We start from the raw sequence: 22,192 nt of genomic DNA on the forward strand, positions 1-22,192 counted from the left end.
GCTAAGTTGATTTTTATTGATAAACTCTAAAATGATTACACCAATAGAATATATACTAAAAAACTCTAGCTAGCTAATGGGTCCAAAAGAAACTACTGCTATAAGAATTTGAGTCAAATGCATTATTAAAGAATCAAACTTAAGGGTTCTGAATGTAACTAACGAAACTTATGTCCTCCTTCCGAAGATCAACTCTCCAACAGCTTGTACTGCACCAGGTACAACCACTCCAAGCATTAACTCAGCTCCCATAGTATAGCTCCAAATTCAAAATGCATCACTCCTTAATAGTTGAATTTTTTTATTTTTTTATTTTAATTTTTTTGATTACATAGGAGGTAGGGAAATAAAATTACAATGTGGGGATTCGAACCCTCACCAACAAGGTGAAAGTTCAGCTAGCCAACCAACTGAGCTACTAAGATCCCTACATAGTTGAAGTCAAACATACCTCTGTGTTTATAAAATTGGTCCAAGTATGATCTATTCAGTATTCACTACTGACAAAAACTTTCAACACATAGGCTTCTTTTACAAAGAAAAACCGTCGAATTTACCTTTGAACTATAAGAATGGTCCAAATTTTCTACTGAACTTTTGAGGAATGAGGTTATTGATCCGGTGGACCAACATTATATTCTTCAACACTCAAAACCTCCAACAGTAAAGTCTTATCCCCAAGCTCAAATTAGCCACGCTCAAGCCTAAAATCATCCAAGTGAAACTCAAACAATGATAGATTGTACAACCTAGTTAAATTTTCACTCCAGCGACACAACTCTACATCCCTTCTCATATCATTAATGGCGATGTTAGAGATCCACATCAACCTCTTAATGCTAAACAAACCTAAGCACACAATATTTAGCTTCTAAATCATTTACAACAATATTGTGACGGTCAGGTGCGCTTATAATGGTTGAGGATCGGTGGTCTTAAAATAAATAAAGTTAGAATGTGACATGAAAAAAATAATGGTGTATAATAATAATAATTAAAGAAATAGATATGTGAAATAATGTGAAAGTTTAATTCATGGTACCTCTTTCGAACCCGTGGACTATGTTCTACAGTTTCAACTTCTACAAGTTAAATATCCATGATTTTGTCTTGGAATTCAAACAGCCCTTGCTATAAATTAGTTCAAAACTCCAGGAACAAGCCTTGCTATAAATTAGTTCAAACTCCATAACAGTTGATTCTCTCAACTCTAAAAAACACCCGTTGAAGACCATCGTTACTTCTAATACCATTTCACCTTGACTATACTCATAGAAAGAACATACAAAAATTTCGCACCCAAATCACCTCATTTAAACGATCTCTCTCATATTATTATTATTTCACTCATGATACCTATTTCAAACTTCATGTGGAGTTTGATCCTTTAAAATTTCAAACTCCATGAATCGTTTCTAGATGTTGAACTAATCAAAATTTGAACTCCATGAATTATAACATGCGGAACTCCACTACATTCTGCTGGAATTCCACTTGTTAAAATCTTGAATTGCAACAGTACTGTATGTTGGAGTAATTCAGTGTTTTAGCTTTTAGCTAAGTGTACTTGTGTCCAAATTTTATTTTTAGATGAAAAACACTACTTTTTAATCACATTTAAACGGTAGCTAAACTTTAATTGGCGGCTTAAAAACTATCCATCCCGGCTAATTTTTGCCGAGTTATTGTGGCTAAAAATGATAATGAGAGTTGAAGACCTTGAATGGAAACAAAGTCTACATTTCATAAGTTAGAACAGAAAGCAAGCTAATATTTTTATCAAAGAGGAAATACGCGTTGTACCTTTCTTGTTTGATTAGACGTAAATCAATAAATTTGATGTCCTTTACTTGGCAATTTGGTGGGACTAATTTGATTGCTGACTTGGAATTTGGAAATAATTCAGACGTATGGTTAACGTTTTAACATTTTCAACATAACTAAAAGACCACGTATTAGATGGTTTAGAAAAACCATTTAAGTTATATATAATGATGATATTAAAAAAATAGTTACTAGTGTAGCTTCAACTTTTTACAGTAGGTCACTTACCATTTATTTTAGGTCTAAAATTAGCGTTTATTAAATAAAATTACCTATAATTCTTTAAAACCTACTCTATAGTCTATACCGTCAGTGCATTGAAATGTAGCTTTACAGGTCTAATGAAATCACTAATATTGCATTTGATCATCAAGGTATGTGAGCGATGCATTAGAGTCCTCTACTTAATTTACGTCAGTATTATAAGCAATTAACAATAAAAAGACCATCAATGCATGACGGGATGCATGAAATTCTTCTATTCTTAAGTAGACGTTTGGGACTCAAACCGTTATGAATGAAAAAAGGAGCGTCTTCTTGTCTAATGAACCCTAATACATCATGGAACTGAAAAGGTAATTTTTATTTTCTTTCATTCCTTTTTTTCTATAGGGTAAAAGTCAGCAAGGTGTGAATATTAAAAAGGTGGGCCATTGTCTAGGAAAATTTTAATGCAGAAAATTGACTAGATGAAGAAAAGTACAAAGACAAGTTCCAAATTATCGTCACCATCTCACTCGTCATAGTCAATACGTACGCATGGACGTAACATTTAAGATATGAATTCAATAGAATTAAGTAATTTTTGTTTAAAACTTATATAAGCATTTAAAAGATCAACTATATATATATATATATATATGAAAATTAAATTTTAATAAATTCAATCACTAGCACTTGAGGTAATACAATGAGAACCCGTAAAAGTTCAAATTTATGTGACAATTCTAGCTTGCTTGGCCAAGTTTTTGGGAAGCTAAAAATACTTATTTCAGAGAGACGAGATGTTTGACCAAACTTTTAGGAAAAAGTAAGTGTGTTTGAGTAACAACAAAAGTTTTTTTTAAGAAGTTGGAAAAATAGATTTTCCACATAAGCACTTTCTTTTAAAAAAAAAAAAAAAAAGAGGGGGGAGGAGATTACAGGGTGTAGAATCAAATGCTCACCAATAAGGTGAAAATTCAGGTAGGAGATTTCCTCACAAAAGCACTTTTGGAACCTTCCTGTCACAAATTATTGCTCCAATATTGTAAAAGTGCTTATCAAATTCATTAGGCAAATACAAACTACTACTCTTCCAAAAGCAGCTTTTATTTTTGACATAAAACACTTTTTCAAAATATGCAAATTTTGAAAGTGTTTGAGTCAAAATTCGTACTTTGCCCAATTAGTTAAATTTATGTAAAGAAAGTAAAGTGGTTAACCACAGTAGGTAGTAACTCGATTTAAACTAAGTACATTGATCAAACTAATAAGATGAACAGTTAAAGAATTAAACGACAATGAGAAGAGAAAGAAAACTTATTCTTCTCACTGTGAGTGCTTGCAATATAATTCTCCTTCAACTCGTAAAGTATAAGAACTTGACATTAATATCAATATGAACTAGAAGATTGAGCAAGAAAGTAAAGGTTTTGGTATAATTCTCTTGTATGTATTTGATGCCCCAAAAATGTACAAATGGTAAGCTATTTATAGATCTTCGGGTTGGTCTGCCCGTTGTGATGTAACGTATGTCATTAATTCCTGAGTTAATGATTGATAATAAAAGCCGTGATTCTCGCCATGCGTTATTGTTTCCATTACTATCATAATACGCAATTACTTCATTATCCTATATATCGCATTTTGGCATCTCCGAGATTCTCTTGGTATGTTGCCGTAAATATTCATGGCGTTACATTGATTCCATTCCTTCGACGTTGCCTTCCGATTCATTTCATCTTCTTTTGCAAGTTCACATAGGTATTTATGTAATTCAAATTTCTATCCATACAGTTAGTCTCTCAATTTTTCGGGTTCATCACGGCGATGTTCCCATTAAATTGTTCTATTGATTTCCAAGAATCATGCCTTGGCTTGAAATTTGAATCGTGTTCGGCACATGGAATGTGGTACATGGTAGGAAATAGTGGGTCATAAATGAAGGGATTACGTGACGTAACTGTAGAAGTTGATTAAACACGTCTTAATGATGAAGTCAGACATGGTATGTGTGGCCATTATTTCACCCTTCATTTTCTCACCGTTTCCGAGGTAATGATGATGATTTCTTCATTTATAAAAGTTGAGTCTTATCCATTTCTTCTTCACTTTTTAAAATCTTGTTGTCTCTGCTCAAGTTTTGAATTCTAGCTCTCTCTATATTCTTCTTTGATTTTCTTGACTTCTTTGATCTTTCTTGTAACCATGTCTTCTCCTTCACTTGATCAAGGCGCTTCACCAGAAAAGACCACCATTGTTAACGAATTTCCTTCAAACATCGTTCTTGAGAAACCCAAAAAGAGTACTGCTCCAAAGAAGAAATTGATGGGAGAATGCTGCTACTTTTACTAAACCTTCTACCTCAGTCAAAAGAAACATCACACAAATCAGTGACAAAGAAAGTAGTAGCTAATTTCGTGCAAAACAACATCATATGCCGCTTTGGCATACCTGAGTCCATCATAGCGGACAATGGAGCGAATCTGAACAGTCACCTGATGAAGGATATCTGTGAACAATTTTGAATCACTCATCGGAATTCAACTGCTTACCGGCCACAAATGAATAGAATTGTAGAAGCGGCCAACAAAAACATCAAGAAGATTCTGAGGAAGATGACGGACAATTACAATGTTGGCACGAACAACAAGTATATGCTTTATAGGGATACGTACAATAGCTCGAACTTTAACCGGGGAAACTCCGTACTTGTTTGTCTATGGTACTGAAGCAGTCATACCTGCAGAAATCGAAATACCATCATTGAGAATCATTCAAGAAGAGGAATTGGACGATGCAGAGTGGGTCCGGACTCGATATGAGCAGCTGGCTCTGATTGATAAAAAGAAGATGATTGTCGTATGTCACAGCCAACTATACTAGCAAAGGATGGCACGAGCCTTCAACAAGCGAGTCAGAGCTCGACTCTTTCAAATAGGGCAAATGGTATTCAAGAGAGTATTTCGGCAGCAAGACGAGTATAAAGGGAAATTCTCTCCCAACTGGCAAGGCCCATATGTGGTCCGTAAAGTGCTCTTAAGATGAGCAGTGATGCTAGCATAAATGGACGGGAAGAAGTGGCCCAAGACAATCAACTCAGACGCAATCAAGCGGCATTACACGTGAAGGCATGCTTTTCAAATTGTATCAGTTATTTATTTGCTTGTAATAGTTATTTCTTTGCTTGCAATCGTTTGTAATAGATAGAAAAAACCACCATTTGGGACCCGGTCGCATTATTAGTAAAAATCAAAACTCAATTACTTTATTCTGAACTACGCTCAACATGATTCATGCTGCGATAGGATACGTAGGCGCTCTTTGAGTTCGGTTATACAAAATGAAAAACCAAGAAAGCCATAGGAACCCTCAGAGATAGGATTCTAAGGAGAATTTAGAATTGGCATGAAGAGATTTCCATACATGCCAAACTGGAGCAGAATTTTTTAGAGGATCTCAAAATTCCTTCAACAAGTCTGTCGCAAGAGTCAGCCAATCCAGAGTCTCAAACTGGGCAGACATTTTGAGAAGATCTCAAAATTTCTCACTCCTAACAAGTCAACAAGGGTTAATCAATTCGACTATATTCAAGACTAGGCATGAGAGTTCGCCAAGCAAATAGGTAAACTGGGGAAGAATTTTTTAGAGAATCTCAAAAATTCCGCTCGAGAAAGAGGGAGCGTCGGCTATCAAAAGTAGCGAAGAAGGGAATGATTTCTCATTCACAAGCATAAATCATGACAATCAACTTAAACAATTTTGAAAAAAAATATGTATTTCTTTCACAAATAAACAACTCATGATCAACAAATTACGAAAAATGCTTTTTCTATGATAAGATAAATTCATCTTTCGATACCGAATCCGAGAGGATTGAACCCAAGGGAGTTAGCGAGACCAAAGACGTAGCCAGAGGTAGTGACATGGATTAACTTTATAGGAAACTGACACCTTGTTGATGCAGTTCTCCATGTCGTCAAGAGGATGACCCACTTTTCTAACCTTGTTTTTGTATGCAGGAAAAGATAAAGTTACCAACGAGATCGTAGTTGTCACTGGAGAAAGGGTTTACAGCGGCCCAAAGGACACGAGGGCTACAAAAGGATCAAAATTACACAAGGGCAAATGTCTAACCACAAGGTTTATAAAAGGATCAAAATGCCACAAGGGAAAATATCTAACCACGAGAGTTATAAAAGGATCAGAATGCCACAAGGGCAAATATCTAACCACTAGGGTTATAAAAGGATCAAAATTCCACAAGGGCAAATATCTAGCCACGAGGACTATAAAAGGATCTAAAAGGGTAAATATCTAGCCACAAGGGCTATAAAAGGATCTAAAAGGGCGAATATCAAGCCACGAGGGCTATAAAAGAGTCAAAACGCCACAAGGGCTACAAAATGACCAAAACGCCACAAGGGAAAACATCAGGCCAAAAGGTCACAATAGAGCAAATAGCACATTTGACTGTGAGGGTCATAGCCAAACATAAAGATCAAAAGAAAGATGATTTAGCCAAAGGGGTCATGTCTGTCATTTGTACTGCCGTGAGGGTCATTCATACAAACATTTCCGTGAGGGCTATTTATACAAATATTGTCATGAGGTTCATTCATACAAATATTTTCGCGAGGGCCATTCATAAAAATATGCCACGAGGGCCATTCATTCAAACATGCCGTGAGGGTCATTCATACAAACTGCCGCGAGGGCCATTCATACAAACTGCCGCGAGGGTCATTCATACAAACATTCCCGCGAGGGCCATCCATACAAACATGCCGCGAGGGCTATTCATTCAATCTGCGAGGGCCATCCATACAAACATTATCACGAGGGCCATCCATACAAATATGTCGCGAAGGCCATTCGTACAAACATTGTCGCGAGGACCATTCATAAAAACATGCCGCGAGAACTATTCATACAAACTGCCGCGAGGGACATTCATACAAATATTGCCGCGAGGGCCATTCGTACAAACATGCCGCGAGGGCCATTCATATAAACTTCCGCGATAGTCATTCATATAAACATGCCACGAGGGCCATTTATTTAAACATACCGCGAGGTCCATTTATACAAACATTGCTGTGAGGGCCCCTCATACAAACTTCCATAAGGGATATTTATTCAAACATGCCATGAGGGCCATTCATATCAAGCTACCGCGAGGGACAAAAAACCATGTGAAGTGGTCAAAGATAATAACACAGGACCAAGATGGTCATTTAATTTCAAGTAGCGCCACGAAGGTCGCACTTTACAAACAATACCAAGTAGGTGTCAGCAAAAACACACCGAATGGTAAAAAGCGAAAACAGGACAATGGAGTCCACCAAAATGTTACCCAGTAAATGAAAAATAGGTTTAGCAGCCCCCAGGAAGAAGAACAGGCTAACCAGACCAAATTCAGACGCATGCGGAGTAAACATGAAATTTTTTCTTACGCAGCCGGTCGACATAGGGTGCCTATGAGAGTCAAGCTCTCCAGCCAGTATTTGGAAGATCGCTCCACCTTATGCTCAACCACACAAAACTTTATTTCTTTTGAATTTTCCTACAACCGTTCAGGCATACACCGGCACACACAAAGGCATTCCCACATAAGGGATACCCTTTTCCTCCTATCGAGTCGAACTACAAGTAACTTGATTTCCATGACTAGGGATATATAGCCGGACTCAATACTAGAGAGTCAGTCACACTCCAACCAATCACTCCGGGCTTCTCAATTTCAACAACCGAGAAATTCAAAATTTGCTTAGATTTGCATTGAGAAGTCTATTGAACTACAACTAGTCTGAATTCTCTTGTAACCTGAAATATGTAGGCAACCCAGAGACTAGGGTCTGGCCATATATTTTTAAAATCGCATAAAAAAGAAAGGTAATTTGAAGATTGGTCAGTAAAAAATCAGGGTTGATCAAATTTCGTTGCTTAGGGGTGGTCCCGCCATCCCCGAACACCGAAGGGGTAGTTGTTGACACCTAATTTTTGACCTCCCATAATTTATTTTAATTACCCGGAGTTCTTGGATATCAAACGGAGTGAAATATGCTCTTTCTATAAGTCAAAATGATTTTACAAAATTGTTTCGATAATATTTTGCCATGTCATTTGGAAAAATATCTTCAAATATATGTTATAAATCATGTAGGAAATAATTTACATATTTTTATAATTAACATGAAGTATTTGCCAAGTTCAGTTAGAAAATAATTTAAAACAATTATTTAATTAATTGTTAAAATTATTGAAGGTTTAATTAGCAAGTATTTCACTCCATTTAATTCAAGAAATTTGACTAATTAAATAAGTTAGTCATTTTACCTCTCAATTCTTGATCATGCATAATCAATTTGCATTTGTGCAATTTTTAGCCTAATCATTGTTAATTAAATGCTTAGTTGTGGCTATATTCATAAATTGTTTGTTGTATGATTAATTGCGGTCACAATTGAAATAATCAATTGTTGGTTAATTATGGCCTTAATCGAAATAGCTAATTTCATGGCTTAAGTCAATTGAGATCATTTTTGTAAAACTAATCCTTAAATTGGTTGATTAGATTAAATATGGCCATAATTGAAACGTCCAATTTCATGGTTTAAGTCAATTAAGGTCATAATTTCAATTAAAACTCCTTATGTAATTAGGCATGCCTTTAATTCAATCAAGTGGACAATTAGTTAATTATGGCCGCAATAGAAATAACCAATTTCATGGTCTGAACCGATTGAGGTCATAATTGCAAACTTGAGTTTGTGGCGTAATTAACGGTGTTCATTAGTTTGTCTAATTGGTTAATTAAATGGTATTTGGCTATGATTGAAGGGTAAAATTAATTAGCTTTCTTAATTATGACCATTTATTTAAACAAGTGTTAAGCCCATCATATATATATATATATATATATATATATATATACGATATACACACACTTATACATGTGTATACATGTATATCATGTGTATATGTATATCATGTATATACGAGTGTATATATAAAATCCCCCTCCCTTTTCTTTTTTTAATTTGGCCAAGCCCAGTCCGATAAGGACTGACCCGGCCCAATTATGTGTAAAAAGGGGAGAACCCCTCTTTTCATTTTCATTTTTTACAAACAAACGACCCCTTAAGAAAGAGAAAGAGGGTTTCAACCCTAGACGCGCCTTACTCCTCTCTCTCGCTCTCTCTCTCTCTCATTAAGTCATATGCTTAAAACGGCAAAGATTGCGGGCCCTCGATGCTTGGTGTTGACTCGGCATGGCTGAGAATGGCAAGAGCATTTATTGCTCTACCATTTCTCAACCAAAACCACCACGGTTCAACCCAAACGAGGTATTATCTTCCCCCTTTTCGTACTTTTTCTACATTTCAACGGCCATGGACTGCAATTCCTTAATTGTTTTTGTTGTGTTGTGATTTTGAATCCACAAATACTATTGGTTCGCGAAGAACCATGCGGATTGACCTAGTATTGGGTCAAATCCGACCTTTGCTTGCTTATTTACACTGAATCTCAATCATTAGATGTGGTATTGAGAGATGCAATTCTGAGAATTGCAAAACTCCCGTATTGAAAATGAGCTAGGGTTTGGGATTTTTGGGGTTCTATTATGTACATTGTTACACAGACCTTGAGAATACTGAATATCAGATATACTCACAAAATCGAATTAACTAGGGTTTTCTGCTATTTTAGCTAAAGACCTTTACTTATTCGAGTTCTTATAGTTAAAATATTAATTGTTCTTTGTTTGTGGCTGAGTGTGGGGGAGCAAGGAGGTCTTCTTGAATCCATTCTTGACCAGGCTACACCAAAGAAAGGTAAATTTTCTTCCTTTAGTTGTTTTTCTTTCTGTTTAGTCTTAGTTGTTAGTTTCTGCCATGCCTTAATTGTTGTAGTTAATTTGTTGTATGTTTTGGTTGTTGTTTAGTTTAATTTCCTATTAATGGTAGTTTAAGCATAATTAATATGCATTAGTTGCTATTTCTAGTTACCTTTTATGTTAATAATGACTTAAGCATGATTAATAGGCATTAGTAGCTATTATTAGCTAAATTTCCAGTTGTTAGTAATTTAGCATGATTAGGTTCTTTAAACTACTTGTTTTAGGTTAGTTGCTTGTTAATATTAACATCAAATGGCTTAGTATGCTTTTCATATGTTGCTTTAGTTTATTTCCTGTTAATAGTGGCTCAACATGATTACACTGTCTTTGCTTACTGTCTAGTTAATGCCTTGTTATTAATAGCCTGATATAGCATATGTTTCACTTATTGTTGGATCTTGCTTAGTTTAATGGGACCAGTATTGCTCTTATTGATCAAATCATGTTGTTAGTGACATTCTGAATGGTTTAGTTTGGTTTGTAGTGTGGTATGCCTAGGAAATTCATTCAGCCTTTTGTTTGCCTATTTGGTTTACTGTTAATATGATATCAATTTGCTGCTTGAAATTCTTTATTAAACCTAGCATAAGTTCATCATGTCTAAGACAAGTATAAGAACTTGTCTGTGTGCATTCTTTGATTTTAATTAAAATGTCAACTTGTACATACCGTTTGCACCCTTTAGATATGAGTTCATACCTAAATATGGCTTAGTTGATTAAAATGGAATAACTAATGACTTTAAATAACAAAGTTTGTCCATTTTAGCCTAATATGATATCACTAAGGTCCCTGTTTGATTTATGAGTTAATTTTGACAAGTGTTGGCATTTGTATGAGCTTATCTGATTCACTTAGCTAAATAAGTTTCAAATGGGGTCTGATAAGTCTAAATAGGGTTAATGAGAATCTGAATTTAACCGCAGTCACCTGTAGATATGTAGTATCTCTGAATGAATGCTTTTCTTGCTTAAGAATAAGTTGGGCACACTGATGGTATACTTAAATATACTAAGCATATACAATCTCTGTATACCTTAGGTATATATGAACTTGTATATTTGGTATAAATATGGCATATCATCTATGTGGGCTTAGAATTGCCAGCTTGTACATCATAATAGTATTGATTTGGGCCTGGTTCTTTGTTTGTTTGCTGTGTTGGGCCTTTCCTTTATATGTTGTGAGTTGGTTTATATTTGGGCCGCATCTCTCGCCATTTTACTTCAAAACTGGGCCTGCCTGTTCAAGTCCTTTCTTTATATTTATAATTTGAGCTAGGCATTTCTTTGTATATGTTAACTGCATAAGTATGTTTTTTTTTTTTTTTTTGTACATAATTGGTATATGTGTGTAATTAGTCTATGTTAAACAAGTAATTAAGTTCTAGATACCCTCTAACCATAAATTTCCTTTTCCCCCTTTGTGTTTGCATGTGAAAATACCGTGGCCACTTGGGTCGTTTTCCTCCATTTAAACTTGTTGGGCCTGAGGCCCAACCTTCTTCTTGATTGAGTCCGTGCAATGATGGAGATGTTTGAAGGCCCAACCATGGGTGAAAATGGTAACTGATGGTCTTAGGTAGGCCCACCAGCCTAACCTTTTCTTCACTTTCATGTATATATTTGTATAATTTGTAAGTATATGTAAATACACTTGTAAATATTGACCCTATATGATTAGAACTTAGGAAATACGCGTAGTCGTTAGGTAATCGCCTCAAATGATTTTCAAACTCGGTTAATTCTTATCACGAGCATGAAACTGGTAAATTTGAATATGTTATAAATCTTTTCAAAGTTAAAACTGGAATTGATAATATGGTTAATATAAAGGGACTTTGGAAATCAAATTTGAGGTGATTTGGGCCTCACGCCCTTGACAAGGAATCTTGGCGAGGAAACAAGCCCACTTAAAGACTAGAAAAACAATTTGTTCTGTTTCAAAAGATTTGGACAATTTGGACTAGAAATGTTTTTGTTTTGAAAAGGACTTAGACTGATTTGGAGTACAAATTTGAAACAAAAACTCAGATTCTTTTACAAGTATAATCTGAACACTTCTAAAAAATGAATTGGACTTAATAATTTTCTCATTTCTGGGCTAAAAACAAGAGGAAATACAAAGGAAATACACTTGGACCAAATTTGAGATAAGCTGGCTTTGGTGTTAGAATATGGTTAAACATATGAGCTTCAATGGACTAAAGAAATGAAAACAATAAACTCTTTTTGCCCATACCTATGATATTATTATAAAGGGGATATACTTCATTTATTTTCTATATAAGTAATAAAAACTTATAGAACTAAACTCATGTCATTAGGACCAAATTAGTAGCAACTCTACTTGAGAGAAATCCCGAGTGTGTTTTGGTCCGGAAATGAAGTGAGTTGAATCCTTATAAGCATTTTAAACTAAATCCTTTTTTAAAAGGGACATTGTTGCCAAAAAAATAGGATTGATGATAAGCATGACACTTTATGCGAGAAAGAAACATTTTTTCGCAAATAAATACAATAATCACACATTGAAGCTCGTAAGTCAATTGTATTTTGCGGATCTTTAATACTATGGTGTTTAAAATCTTCCATAGGGGATCACCAGAACCCTTACCTCGAACTCTGGTTTAAAAAGGTTTTTTCTCTTATTTTGATAAACCCTTTTTACCCAGTTTTTCTAATTTCCATTATAAAATTAGGTGGCGACTCTAAAAACATAAAATCCAATTAGAGCACCAACAACCTCTTATAGCCTGTTTGGCCAAGCTTATTTTTCCCAAAAGTACTTATTTGAAAAAAAACGAGGTATTTAGCCAAGCTTTTGGGAGAAAATAAGTGTTTTTGGAAAGTAGTAGAAACAGTTTTTTAGAAGCTAAAAAAAAAATAGCTTTTGCCCAAAAACACTTTTTTGAAAAGTACTTTTGAGAAAAATACAAATAGAAGCACTTTTTAAAAGCTTGACCAAACACTAATGACTGCTCAAAAGTGTTTTTTAACTAATTGGCCAAACACGAACTGTTTTTCGCTAAAAGTGTTTTTTTAAAAAGTACTTTTAAAAATAAGCTGATTTTAGAAGCTTGGCCAAACAAACTATTAGTAGCTTTTATGTACATGCGTCAAAGGGAACCGTAACAATGGTCACCATCTCACTTCAGTCATCATCATCATCATTGTCACACCCCTTTTTTCGCGCTCCCGCGCTATAAAAACGCAGGTTTTTATTATTAAAGGGTTTTTCCATTTGAAGTGACGGTTTTGAAAATGGATTATTTATTTACTCAGAGTCGCCACTTGGAATTGAGTTTTGGTGTTCCAAGTCACCTAATGAATCCCTAATCAAAAGGAAATGACTCTTTTATTATGGTCCGCGAAAACAGAAGACCGGGTAAGGAATTCTGTTGACCGGGGAGAAGGTGTTAGGCATTCCCCGAGTCCCGTGGTTCTAGCACGGTCGCTTTATCGACTTATATTTAGCTTAAATTAATCTTTGAATATATTATGGATTTGAGCCTTAATTTGCTCGTACTTTTATTGTTGAACATTTATTGGTTTTAAACCGGATGCGTAACCGCATTCCGAATCTTCTAGGCGTTTCAAAGTAAGATGCATAACTGCATTCTTATTCGAAACAAAATTAATTATTAAAACGAGTTTGGCAAGGTACGTAACCGCATCCTTGAGTTATTAAAAAGAACGTCTCGAAATAAGATACGTAACCGCATTCTTAATCGAAACAAACGTCTTGAAACGTGCCTAAAGCTCGTCTAGCGTTAAAGACAATTATTTGTCTCTAAAATTCGAGACTTATTGTTATTTGGTTATTATTAATTTCTTATTATTATTTCACTATTTTTGACAACGGGTTTTGAAAAATTTGCGACCCATCTCGCTCCTTCATAATTAATTAATCAGGTCTTGATGTTAATCTAGGCCTGATTCATTTTTTCTTATTTACGAAACAAAACTCGCAACCGATTAAATTTGCAAAGGCAATCACTGGCCAATTCAGAATCAAATTCCAATCCTGATTAATTCACGCGGTCCATATTCCTTTCGAATCACTAAGACGCAATAGATTAACAAAATGCCAGGAGAGAAACATGGAGCAGTAGCTTGTGAACCCCTTTTTAATCTCAAAATCTTGAGCAAACCAAATAATTCAGTGACCTTTAATTCTTTTATTAGTATTGCAATCAAATCTCATGAAGAAAAGAAAACATCTATCCATGCTATGCATATGTGGAGCTAAGCAGTAAACAAAACTCAAAAAAAAAATAAAAAAAAATCCATCCTTTAAAATCTAGTCCATAACAGAACGTAAACCATGCAAACATTTTTTTTTTTTACCACTAAATAAATTTCCATGAGCACTATACAAATCCATTTAAAACATCAACATGACCCAGGTTTAAAACGAAAAGAAACTGTAGCTAAATTGTTTCCTACGAACCAATATTAATCATAATTTTGAACAATTAACAGATTTTTAAGAATTAAGAGTGTGAAAGTAGGCCTCAAAGAATTAACCCAAGCTAAAAATATGTACATGAACAGAAATAGAAACCAGCCAAAAATAATGGAAAAAGACGACTAAACTATGAATAGAAAAATAAGAAGAAGACATCAAATGTTTTTTCTTTTTTTTTTTTAAAAAAAAAAAAAAAAAAGATTCTGCAAATAACGAACTGAAGCCGTAATTTAGTATTATTAAGATAATCAAACGGCATAGATCAAAACTAATTCATTCTCTGTCCAAAATATAAAATAAGTACGAAGCTCATAGCATCATATTTATAATCATGCTCAAATATGTTCATATAATCAGATCCAAATGAGATTTAAATACATATGAGAGTATAAATAAAGAAAGAGCATATGAACCTCAAATCACACCGGAATGAACCTGCTGTAGCCTTGGACCTCGACAACACCTAGACCGGACAACTTCGAACTCGATAACACATTTTTTTTTTTTTGAGAATGAACCTATAATGATCTAATCATGAGTTCCATGGTGTCTATGAAGGTATTTTCAGGTGGGTTTTAATGACAGAAAAAAACAGTGCGGTGTTTGGGATGATTTTCAGGTGGGTTCGTTGGTTTTCGGTGGTGACGGGAATAGGGTGGTGTTTATAGGTGAAGAAATGAAGATGATAGGTGGAGGTGACGGTGGTGAATGGGTGGTGGTTTGTGGTAGTTTAATGGTGAGCTAGTGAAGAAAAACAAATGAAGAAAATGATATTGTTTTTGGTCGGGATCTGTCCGTTTTCCAGTCTCTCTATCTACTGTGTATATGTTTTTCTTGCGTCTATTTTCTATCTTATCTATAGTGTTTTTTTCTCTATGTCTGCATGTGTATTGTGATAAAGATGATGATGATTTTTTTTTTTTTTTTCTCTCTACTATTCTATGGGTATGGGTTTTGTGCAGGTTTAAGGATGGAGAAAGAAAATGGTGGTCATCTTTTTGAACAGCCAGAATCCCGGCCTCTGCTGGGATTTTCAAGTCTTAGAAAATTGAAGAAGGAGGAAACTTCTCTCTCTTCGTGGTCTCCACCCCTAACAATAATCCCCCAATTCACGTGTTCCTTTGTGCACAAAAACAGACCCTAAATCCGTGGGCACCCTTTTTGTTATCCCCTTTTTATGAAAAAATGTTTCCACCAAAAACGTGACCCCCTTTTTCTTATTTTTGTGATAAGGTTTGTTACGGAGCTTTGTCATTATGTGATGAGGTGGTGTAATCCCATTTGCTCATCATTTTTTTTTAAATGTAAAAATAAAAATAAATAAATAAAAACAAATATATATATATATATATATATATATATATATATATATATATATATATATATATTTAATAACTAATTCTAGATAACTGAAAAGAAAGAAAAAAAAATCTTAAAATAAATAACTGTCTAAGCAAAATTAAAACCTACAAAGCATATTTTTGTAATTTTCTTTCTTTAAAATACAAAACTTATACTCTAAAAATAGCAAATATTTTGTTCTTTTTGATTTTCGCAAATAAGCCTACTAAATAAAAATAGAATAAAATCGACACGTCAAGAATCACGTGTCTACAGCTGTCCCTGTTTGATTGGGAACACGAAGAGTTTTCAAACAAACAAGTAGACAAAGAGACTAGTTTGACCCTACCGTTGTTCTAAAAGGAAGGGAAAGAAAGAAGATAATGCAACCGAGCCCTGGTTTTGGGCATCCTACATATCCCGGGTTATAAGGGAATCAGGTCACGTGTAGTTCAAGAGTAAGAAGGGAGATGAAACATATTGAGGTGAATAGTCGAGTGAGGTCCTGTCGAGGCTCCGGTCCACGGTCCTATTATTACATCAAATGAAAGATAAAAGTTAAAAAGAAAATACAAGTACAAGACCCTATCTATGCAGCCTCTCTTGAATCTTGACTTGAACCTTCATGTTTGTTTCTAAACTTTAAAATTTAAAGTCATCCCTATTCTCCAGGCGGGACTCCTGCTACTTCTGACTGAACTTGAAAGCAACCCAAAGTACACCCCATTCTTCAGGCGGGCTCCTGAGCTTGAAATTGAAAAGCAGTTGAATGTTGACCCTATTATTCAGGCGGGCTCCTGAACTTGAAATTGAAAGGTGGCCCTATTCTCCAGGCGGGTTCCTGAACTTGAAATTGAAAGGTGGCCCTATTCTCCAGGCGGGTTCCTGATCATCCCATTCTTCAGGCGGGTCCTGACTTGTTCCCACTCTTCAGGCGGGTCCTGACTTGCTTCCCATTCTTCAGGCGGGTCCTGCAAATTACCAAAAACAACGAACACGAACAAAATTTCCTATCCCAGTTCATACCAGGAACTTTTTTGGTGAGTGTTAGCAAAATTATAAACTATAAAATAATTTAATTATGGAAGTAAAATCAAATGTACTAACTAGGAAGTGCGTCCCTTAACTATACCCCCTTTTCCCAGGAGGGTCTTGATAAACTATACCCCATTTTCCAGGAGGGTCTTGATAAACTAGATCCCATTTTCCAAGAGGGTCCTGATGAACTAACCCCCATTTTCCAGGAGGGTCCTGACAACTAAATCCCATTTTCCAGGAGGGTCCTGACAACTAAATCCCATTTTCCAGGAGGGTCCTGATAACTAAATCCCATTCTTCAGGAGGGTCCTGAGTTACTAAATCCCATTTTCCAGGAGGGTCCTGACAACTAAATCCCATTTTCCAGGAGGGTCCTGATAACTAAATCCCATTCTTCAGGAGGGTCCTGAATTACTAAATCCCATTTTCCAGGAGGGTCCTGATAACTAAATCTCATTCTCCAGGAGGGTCCTGATAAACAAAATTCCATTTTCCAGGAGGGTCCTGATAACCTAAATCCCATTTTCCAGGAGGGTCCTGCTAACCTAAATCCCATTTTCCAGGAGGGTCCTGATGAACTAACCCCCATTTTCCAGGAGGGTCCTGACAACTAAATCCCATTTTCCAGGAGGGTCCTGACAACTAAATCCCATTTTCCAGGAGGGTCCTGATAACTAAATCCCCTTCTCCAGGAGGGTCCTGAGTTACTAAATCCCATTTTCCAGGAGGGTCCTGACAACTAAATCCCATTTTCCAGGAGGGTCCTGATAACTAAATCCCCTTCTCCAGGAGGGTCCTGAGTTACTAAATCCCATTTTCCAGGAGGGTCCTGATAACTAAATCCCATTCTCCAGGAGGGTCCTGAATTACTAAATCCCATTTTCCAGGAGGGTCCTGATAACTAAATCCCATTCTCCAGGAGGGTCCTGATAAACAAAATTCCATTTTCCAGGAGGGTCCTGATAACCTAAATCCCATTTTCCAGGAGGGTCCTGCTAACCTAAATCCCATTTTCCAGGAGGGTCCTGAGTTTTGTCCTCGTAATACTTGCGCCTTGCATTTTTCAGAATGTACCTGCAGGCAGCGAATAAAATTTTATGTCCCTGTTTCAAACAAAGAAAAATTTGTGAGTTTCAAAACTCTGTGGTTGGTTTATGGCTTGTCTGTGAAAGCAACTGCTTTTTGCACTCATCTTGTTTGGCTCTGCTTTTAGACAGTTATCACATCCTGTTGACCCACGGCATTACTGACTCAAACATGGTTTCCAAAATGTCTCAGAAGTAACTTCAACACCAGACCATAGATCTCTTGTTTCATAATGTCCGTTAACTCAAACTTTATTGAACCTTGTATTTCCCTGAATCCAAAACTTATTAATGGTCGACAGCTGGTTGAGTATCTTACGCTGACTGAATTATGTTACCTTCATGTGCTAGCCAAGATGTTTTGCTTCGCAATTGGGAAAACTGGTAGCAAGTTTTGTGATCCTTTCTTACTTATCTCACAACAGAATGACTCAAAGAAAAAGCCTGAAATCCAAACGACGAAAGCAAAATAAAAGATAAAGATGAAAAGAGGTTAACAGAAGGATGTCCTCTTCGAGAAAGAAAAGAATGGGGAAAACTTATCTGAATGTTGTAGCCAGCTCCAATGATATGACATGCATTTTGGCTTAATCAGTCTGATTTGTCCATCCTAATTATTCATAAACTCTTACTAACCCTTTGACTTCGAAACCGAATGTCTACACCCAACAACTGCGTCAAAATCAAGGCCTTCATACAATTAGTGGACCAACAAGTCTCACTCATGTTCAATTCTCTCAACTCCCCATCGCCTTATGGTGCTCGTGAGGGTTTTCACCAGTAAGACTCTCATTTTCAATTCTCTCAACTCACAATCGCCTTACGGTGCCCGTGAGGGTTTTCACCAATAAGACTCTCTCATTTTCATTTTTCTTCTATCTCCCTTATGCTGATGCCACAAGTGATGCCAATGATGCAAATGCCTTATACTCATAGCTTGCTCAGCCTTGACATTCTTAATGATTGATCTGAAGGTCTTTTATTTGGTTGTAACGTGGCTTTTGGATAGGGTTGGAAATAAAGGATGGCATGGAGGCTCAAAGACAATACAAAAGTAATAAGGGATGAGACTTACAACGTTTGGAATCGACTCAAAAGAAAATAATAACTTCTGTCCCAGTTTCTTCGAAACGGGAAATTTTGGATTCTCTTTGGTTGGATCGAACCCCAAAATAGGGTTGCCTACGTATCTTGTCTAGACAAGAATCAGGTCAGACGTAGTTCCGAATTTTTTTTTTTTTTTTTTTTTGATTTTGTTGTTGTTGCTGTTTTTTTTTTTTTTTTTATAATAATATTTATGAAAAGCTTGATTCCAAACGAGGGTTGCGAAAGAAAAATAAACTATGGCTCAAAAGGGGTAGCAAGGGATGACATAATGTATAGGTAGCAGAATAGACTGCCTTCGTCATATCAACCCTTAAAAATATCAAGCATCCAACAAGTAAATCAAAGGTAGGGAGATGAAAATCATACATAATATCTTTTCACTGCATCTGCATTGATGGCAGTTTCAGACATTGTGCCTTCTATGTCTGTCAGATACAAAGCACCATTAGGCAAAACCTTCTTCACCACGAATGGCCCCTGCCAATTTGGGGCGAACTTGCCTTTGGCCTCTGCCTGATGTGGAAGAATCCGCTTTAACACTAATTGACCCACTTCAAAATGTCTGGGGCGCACCTTTTTGTTGTGTGCTCGTGCTATCCTCCTTTGATACAGTTGACCATGACATACCGATGTTAATCTCTTTTCGTCAATCAGACTCAATTGCTCTAAACGGGTTTTGACCCACTCATCGTCATCAATTCCGGCTTCCTCAATGATTCGAAGGGACGGGATTTCAACTTCTGCAGGTATAACCGCTTCGGTCCCGTATACCAACAAATAAGGAGTTGCACCTACTGAAGTGCGAACAGTTGTGCGATAACCCAATAAAGCAAAAGGCAACTTTTCATGCCATTGTCTCGAACCTTGCACCATTTTGCGCAGTATCTTTTTAATGTTCTTATTAGCAGCTTCCACAGCCCCATTTGCCTTCGGATGATATGGAGTTGAATTCCGATGTGTAATCTTAAACTGCTGACATACCTCACGCATCAGATGACTGTTGAGATTCGCCGCATTATCTGTAATCATTGTCCTCGGGATCCCGAACCTGCAAATGATGTTGGAATGAACGAAATCCACCACGGCTTTTTTAGTCACCGACTTGAGAGTTACTACTTCCACCCACTTTGTAAAGTAATCGATGGCCACCAAAATAAACCTATGTCCATTGGACGCTTTCGGCTCAATTGGTCCGATCACATCCATCCCCCAAGCTGCGAAAGGCCATGGAGCAGACATTGTGTGTAATTCTGAAGGAGGAGAATGTATCAAGTCGCCATGTACCTGGCACTGATGACACCTACGAACGAAACGGATGGAATCCCGCTCCATGGTGAGCCAGTAATAGCCTGCTCGAAGAATTTTCTTTGCCAAAACATACCCGTTCATGTGCGGTCCACAAACTCCTGAATGTATCTCAGTCATGATAGTTGTAGCCTCTTTAGCATCTACACACCTCAAAAGTCCTAAATCTGGAGTCTTTTTATACAAAATTCCTCCACTTAAGAAAAATCCGCTTGCCAATCGTCGAATAGCTCTCTTCTGGTCACTGGTAGCATGTGCTGGATATTTCGCCGACTCGGTATATTCTTTAATATCATGGAACCAAGGCTCACCGTCAAGTTCCTCTTCAACTGTATTGCAATAAGCATGTTGATTGTGAGTTTGTATATGTAAAGGGTCAATGTGAGCCTTGTCTGGGTGCTGGAGCATTGAAGACAAGGTGGCCAAAGCATCAGCAATCTCATTATGAATCCTAGGAATGTGCTTAAATTTTACTGTTATGAACCGTCTGCAAAGATCCTGCAAACACTGGTGATATGGTATAAGCTTCAAATCACGGGTTTCCCACTCTCCTTGAACTTGGTGGACTAGCAAGTCTGAATCCCCCAATACCAATAATTCTTGAATCCCCATGTCGATAGCTAACCTTAAACCCAAAATGCAAGCTTCATACTCCGCCATGTTGTTGGTACAATAAAATCGAAGCTGGGCTGTTACAGGGTAATGTTGTCCTGATTCTGAGATAAGAACGGCCCCTACCCCAACTCCTTTCCTATTAGCAGCCCCATCAAAAAACAACTTCCAACCCGGATCGTTATCCGGAATGACCTCCTCGAGGCATGACACTTCTTCATCAGGAAACTACGTTTTCAATGGCTCATATTCTTCATCCACTGGGTTCTCCGCCAGATGGTCTGCCAAGGCTTGGGCTTTCATCGCGGTCCGAGTCACATACGAAATATCAAACTCCGTGAGTAATATCTGCCATTTTGCAAGCCTGCCCGTGGGCATGGGTTTCTGAAATATATACTTCAAAGGGTCCAAGCGGGAGATAAGATAAGTAGTGTAAGACGAAAGATAATGTTTCAATTTTTGTGCAACCCAAGTCAAAGCGCAACACGTCCTTTCTAGATGAGTGTACTTAGCCTCATAAGTAGTAAACTTCTTGCTGAGATAATAGATTGCTTGTTCCTTCTTGCCTGTAACATCATGTTGACCCAATACGCAACCAAAGGAATTGTCCAGAACTGATAGGTACAATATTAAAGGTCTCCCAGGCTCGGGAGGAACCAATACAGGTGGATTCGACAGATACCTCTTGATTTTGTCAAACGCTTCTTGGCACTCGTCAGTCCATTCAATCGCAACATTCTTCTTTAACAACTTAAAAATGGGCTCACAAGTTGTTGTGAGTTGAGCAATAAATCGACTAATGTAATTCAACCTCCCAAGTAGGCTCATTACCTCGGTTTTGTTCTTTGGCGGTGGTAACTCCTGAATAGCTTTGATCTTTGCAGGATCCAATTCAATACCACGCCGACTGACTACAAACCCCAAAAGTTTCCCTGACGGGACTCCAAATATACATTTCGCTGGATTGAGCTTAAGATTGTACCTGCGAAGCCTTTCGAAAAATTTCACCAAATCCTTGACATGGTCAGACTGCTTTCTTGATTTAATGATCACATCATCCACATATACTTCAATTTCTTTATGCATCATATCGTGAAATATGGTGGTCATCGCTCTCATATATGTTGCCCCAGCATTCTTCAACCCAAACGGCATGACTCGATAACAATATGTACCCCATTCTGTGATGAAGGATGTCTTCTCTGCATCATCATCATCCATAACGATCTGGTGATACCCTGCGTAGCAATCTACAAAAGACGCAATCTCATGCTTAGCACAGTTGTCTAACAAAATATGGATATTG

At 36.8% G+C, this 22,192-nt stretch overlaps 1 protein-coding gene across 1 annotated transcript in view; it reads left to right on the forward strand.

Annotated features, from left to right (window-relative positions):
• The first annotated feature begins 9,834 nt into the window (after nucleotides 1–9,834).
• Nucleotides 9,835–22,192, forward strand: part of LOC132617152 (cysteine-rich receptor-like protein kinase 10) — a 32,573-nt gene continuing 20,215 nt past the window's right edge. Inside the window, exon 1 of the mRNA XM_060332096.1 lies at nucleotides 9,835–11,509. Within this exon, the coding sequence (XP_060188079.1) occupies nucleotides 11,500–11,509 (10 nt within the window). The 5' untranslated portion in view covers nucleotides 9,835–11,499. The remainder of the gene's footprint in view (nucleotides 11,510–22,192) is intronic.

The sequence above is a fragment of the Lycium barbarum genome, chromosome 11 (genome assembly GCF_019175385.1).
Source record: "Lycium barbarum isolate Lr01 chromosome 11, ASM1917538v2, whole genome shotgun sequence".
Classification (NCBI taxonomy): Eukaryota; Viridiplantae; Streptophyta; class Magnoliopsida; order Solanales; family Solanaceae; genus Lycium; species Lycium barbarum.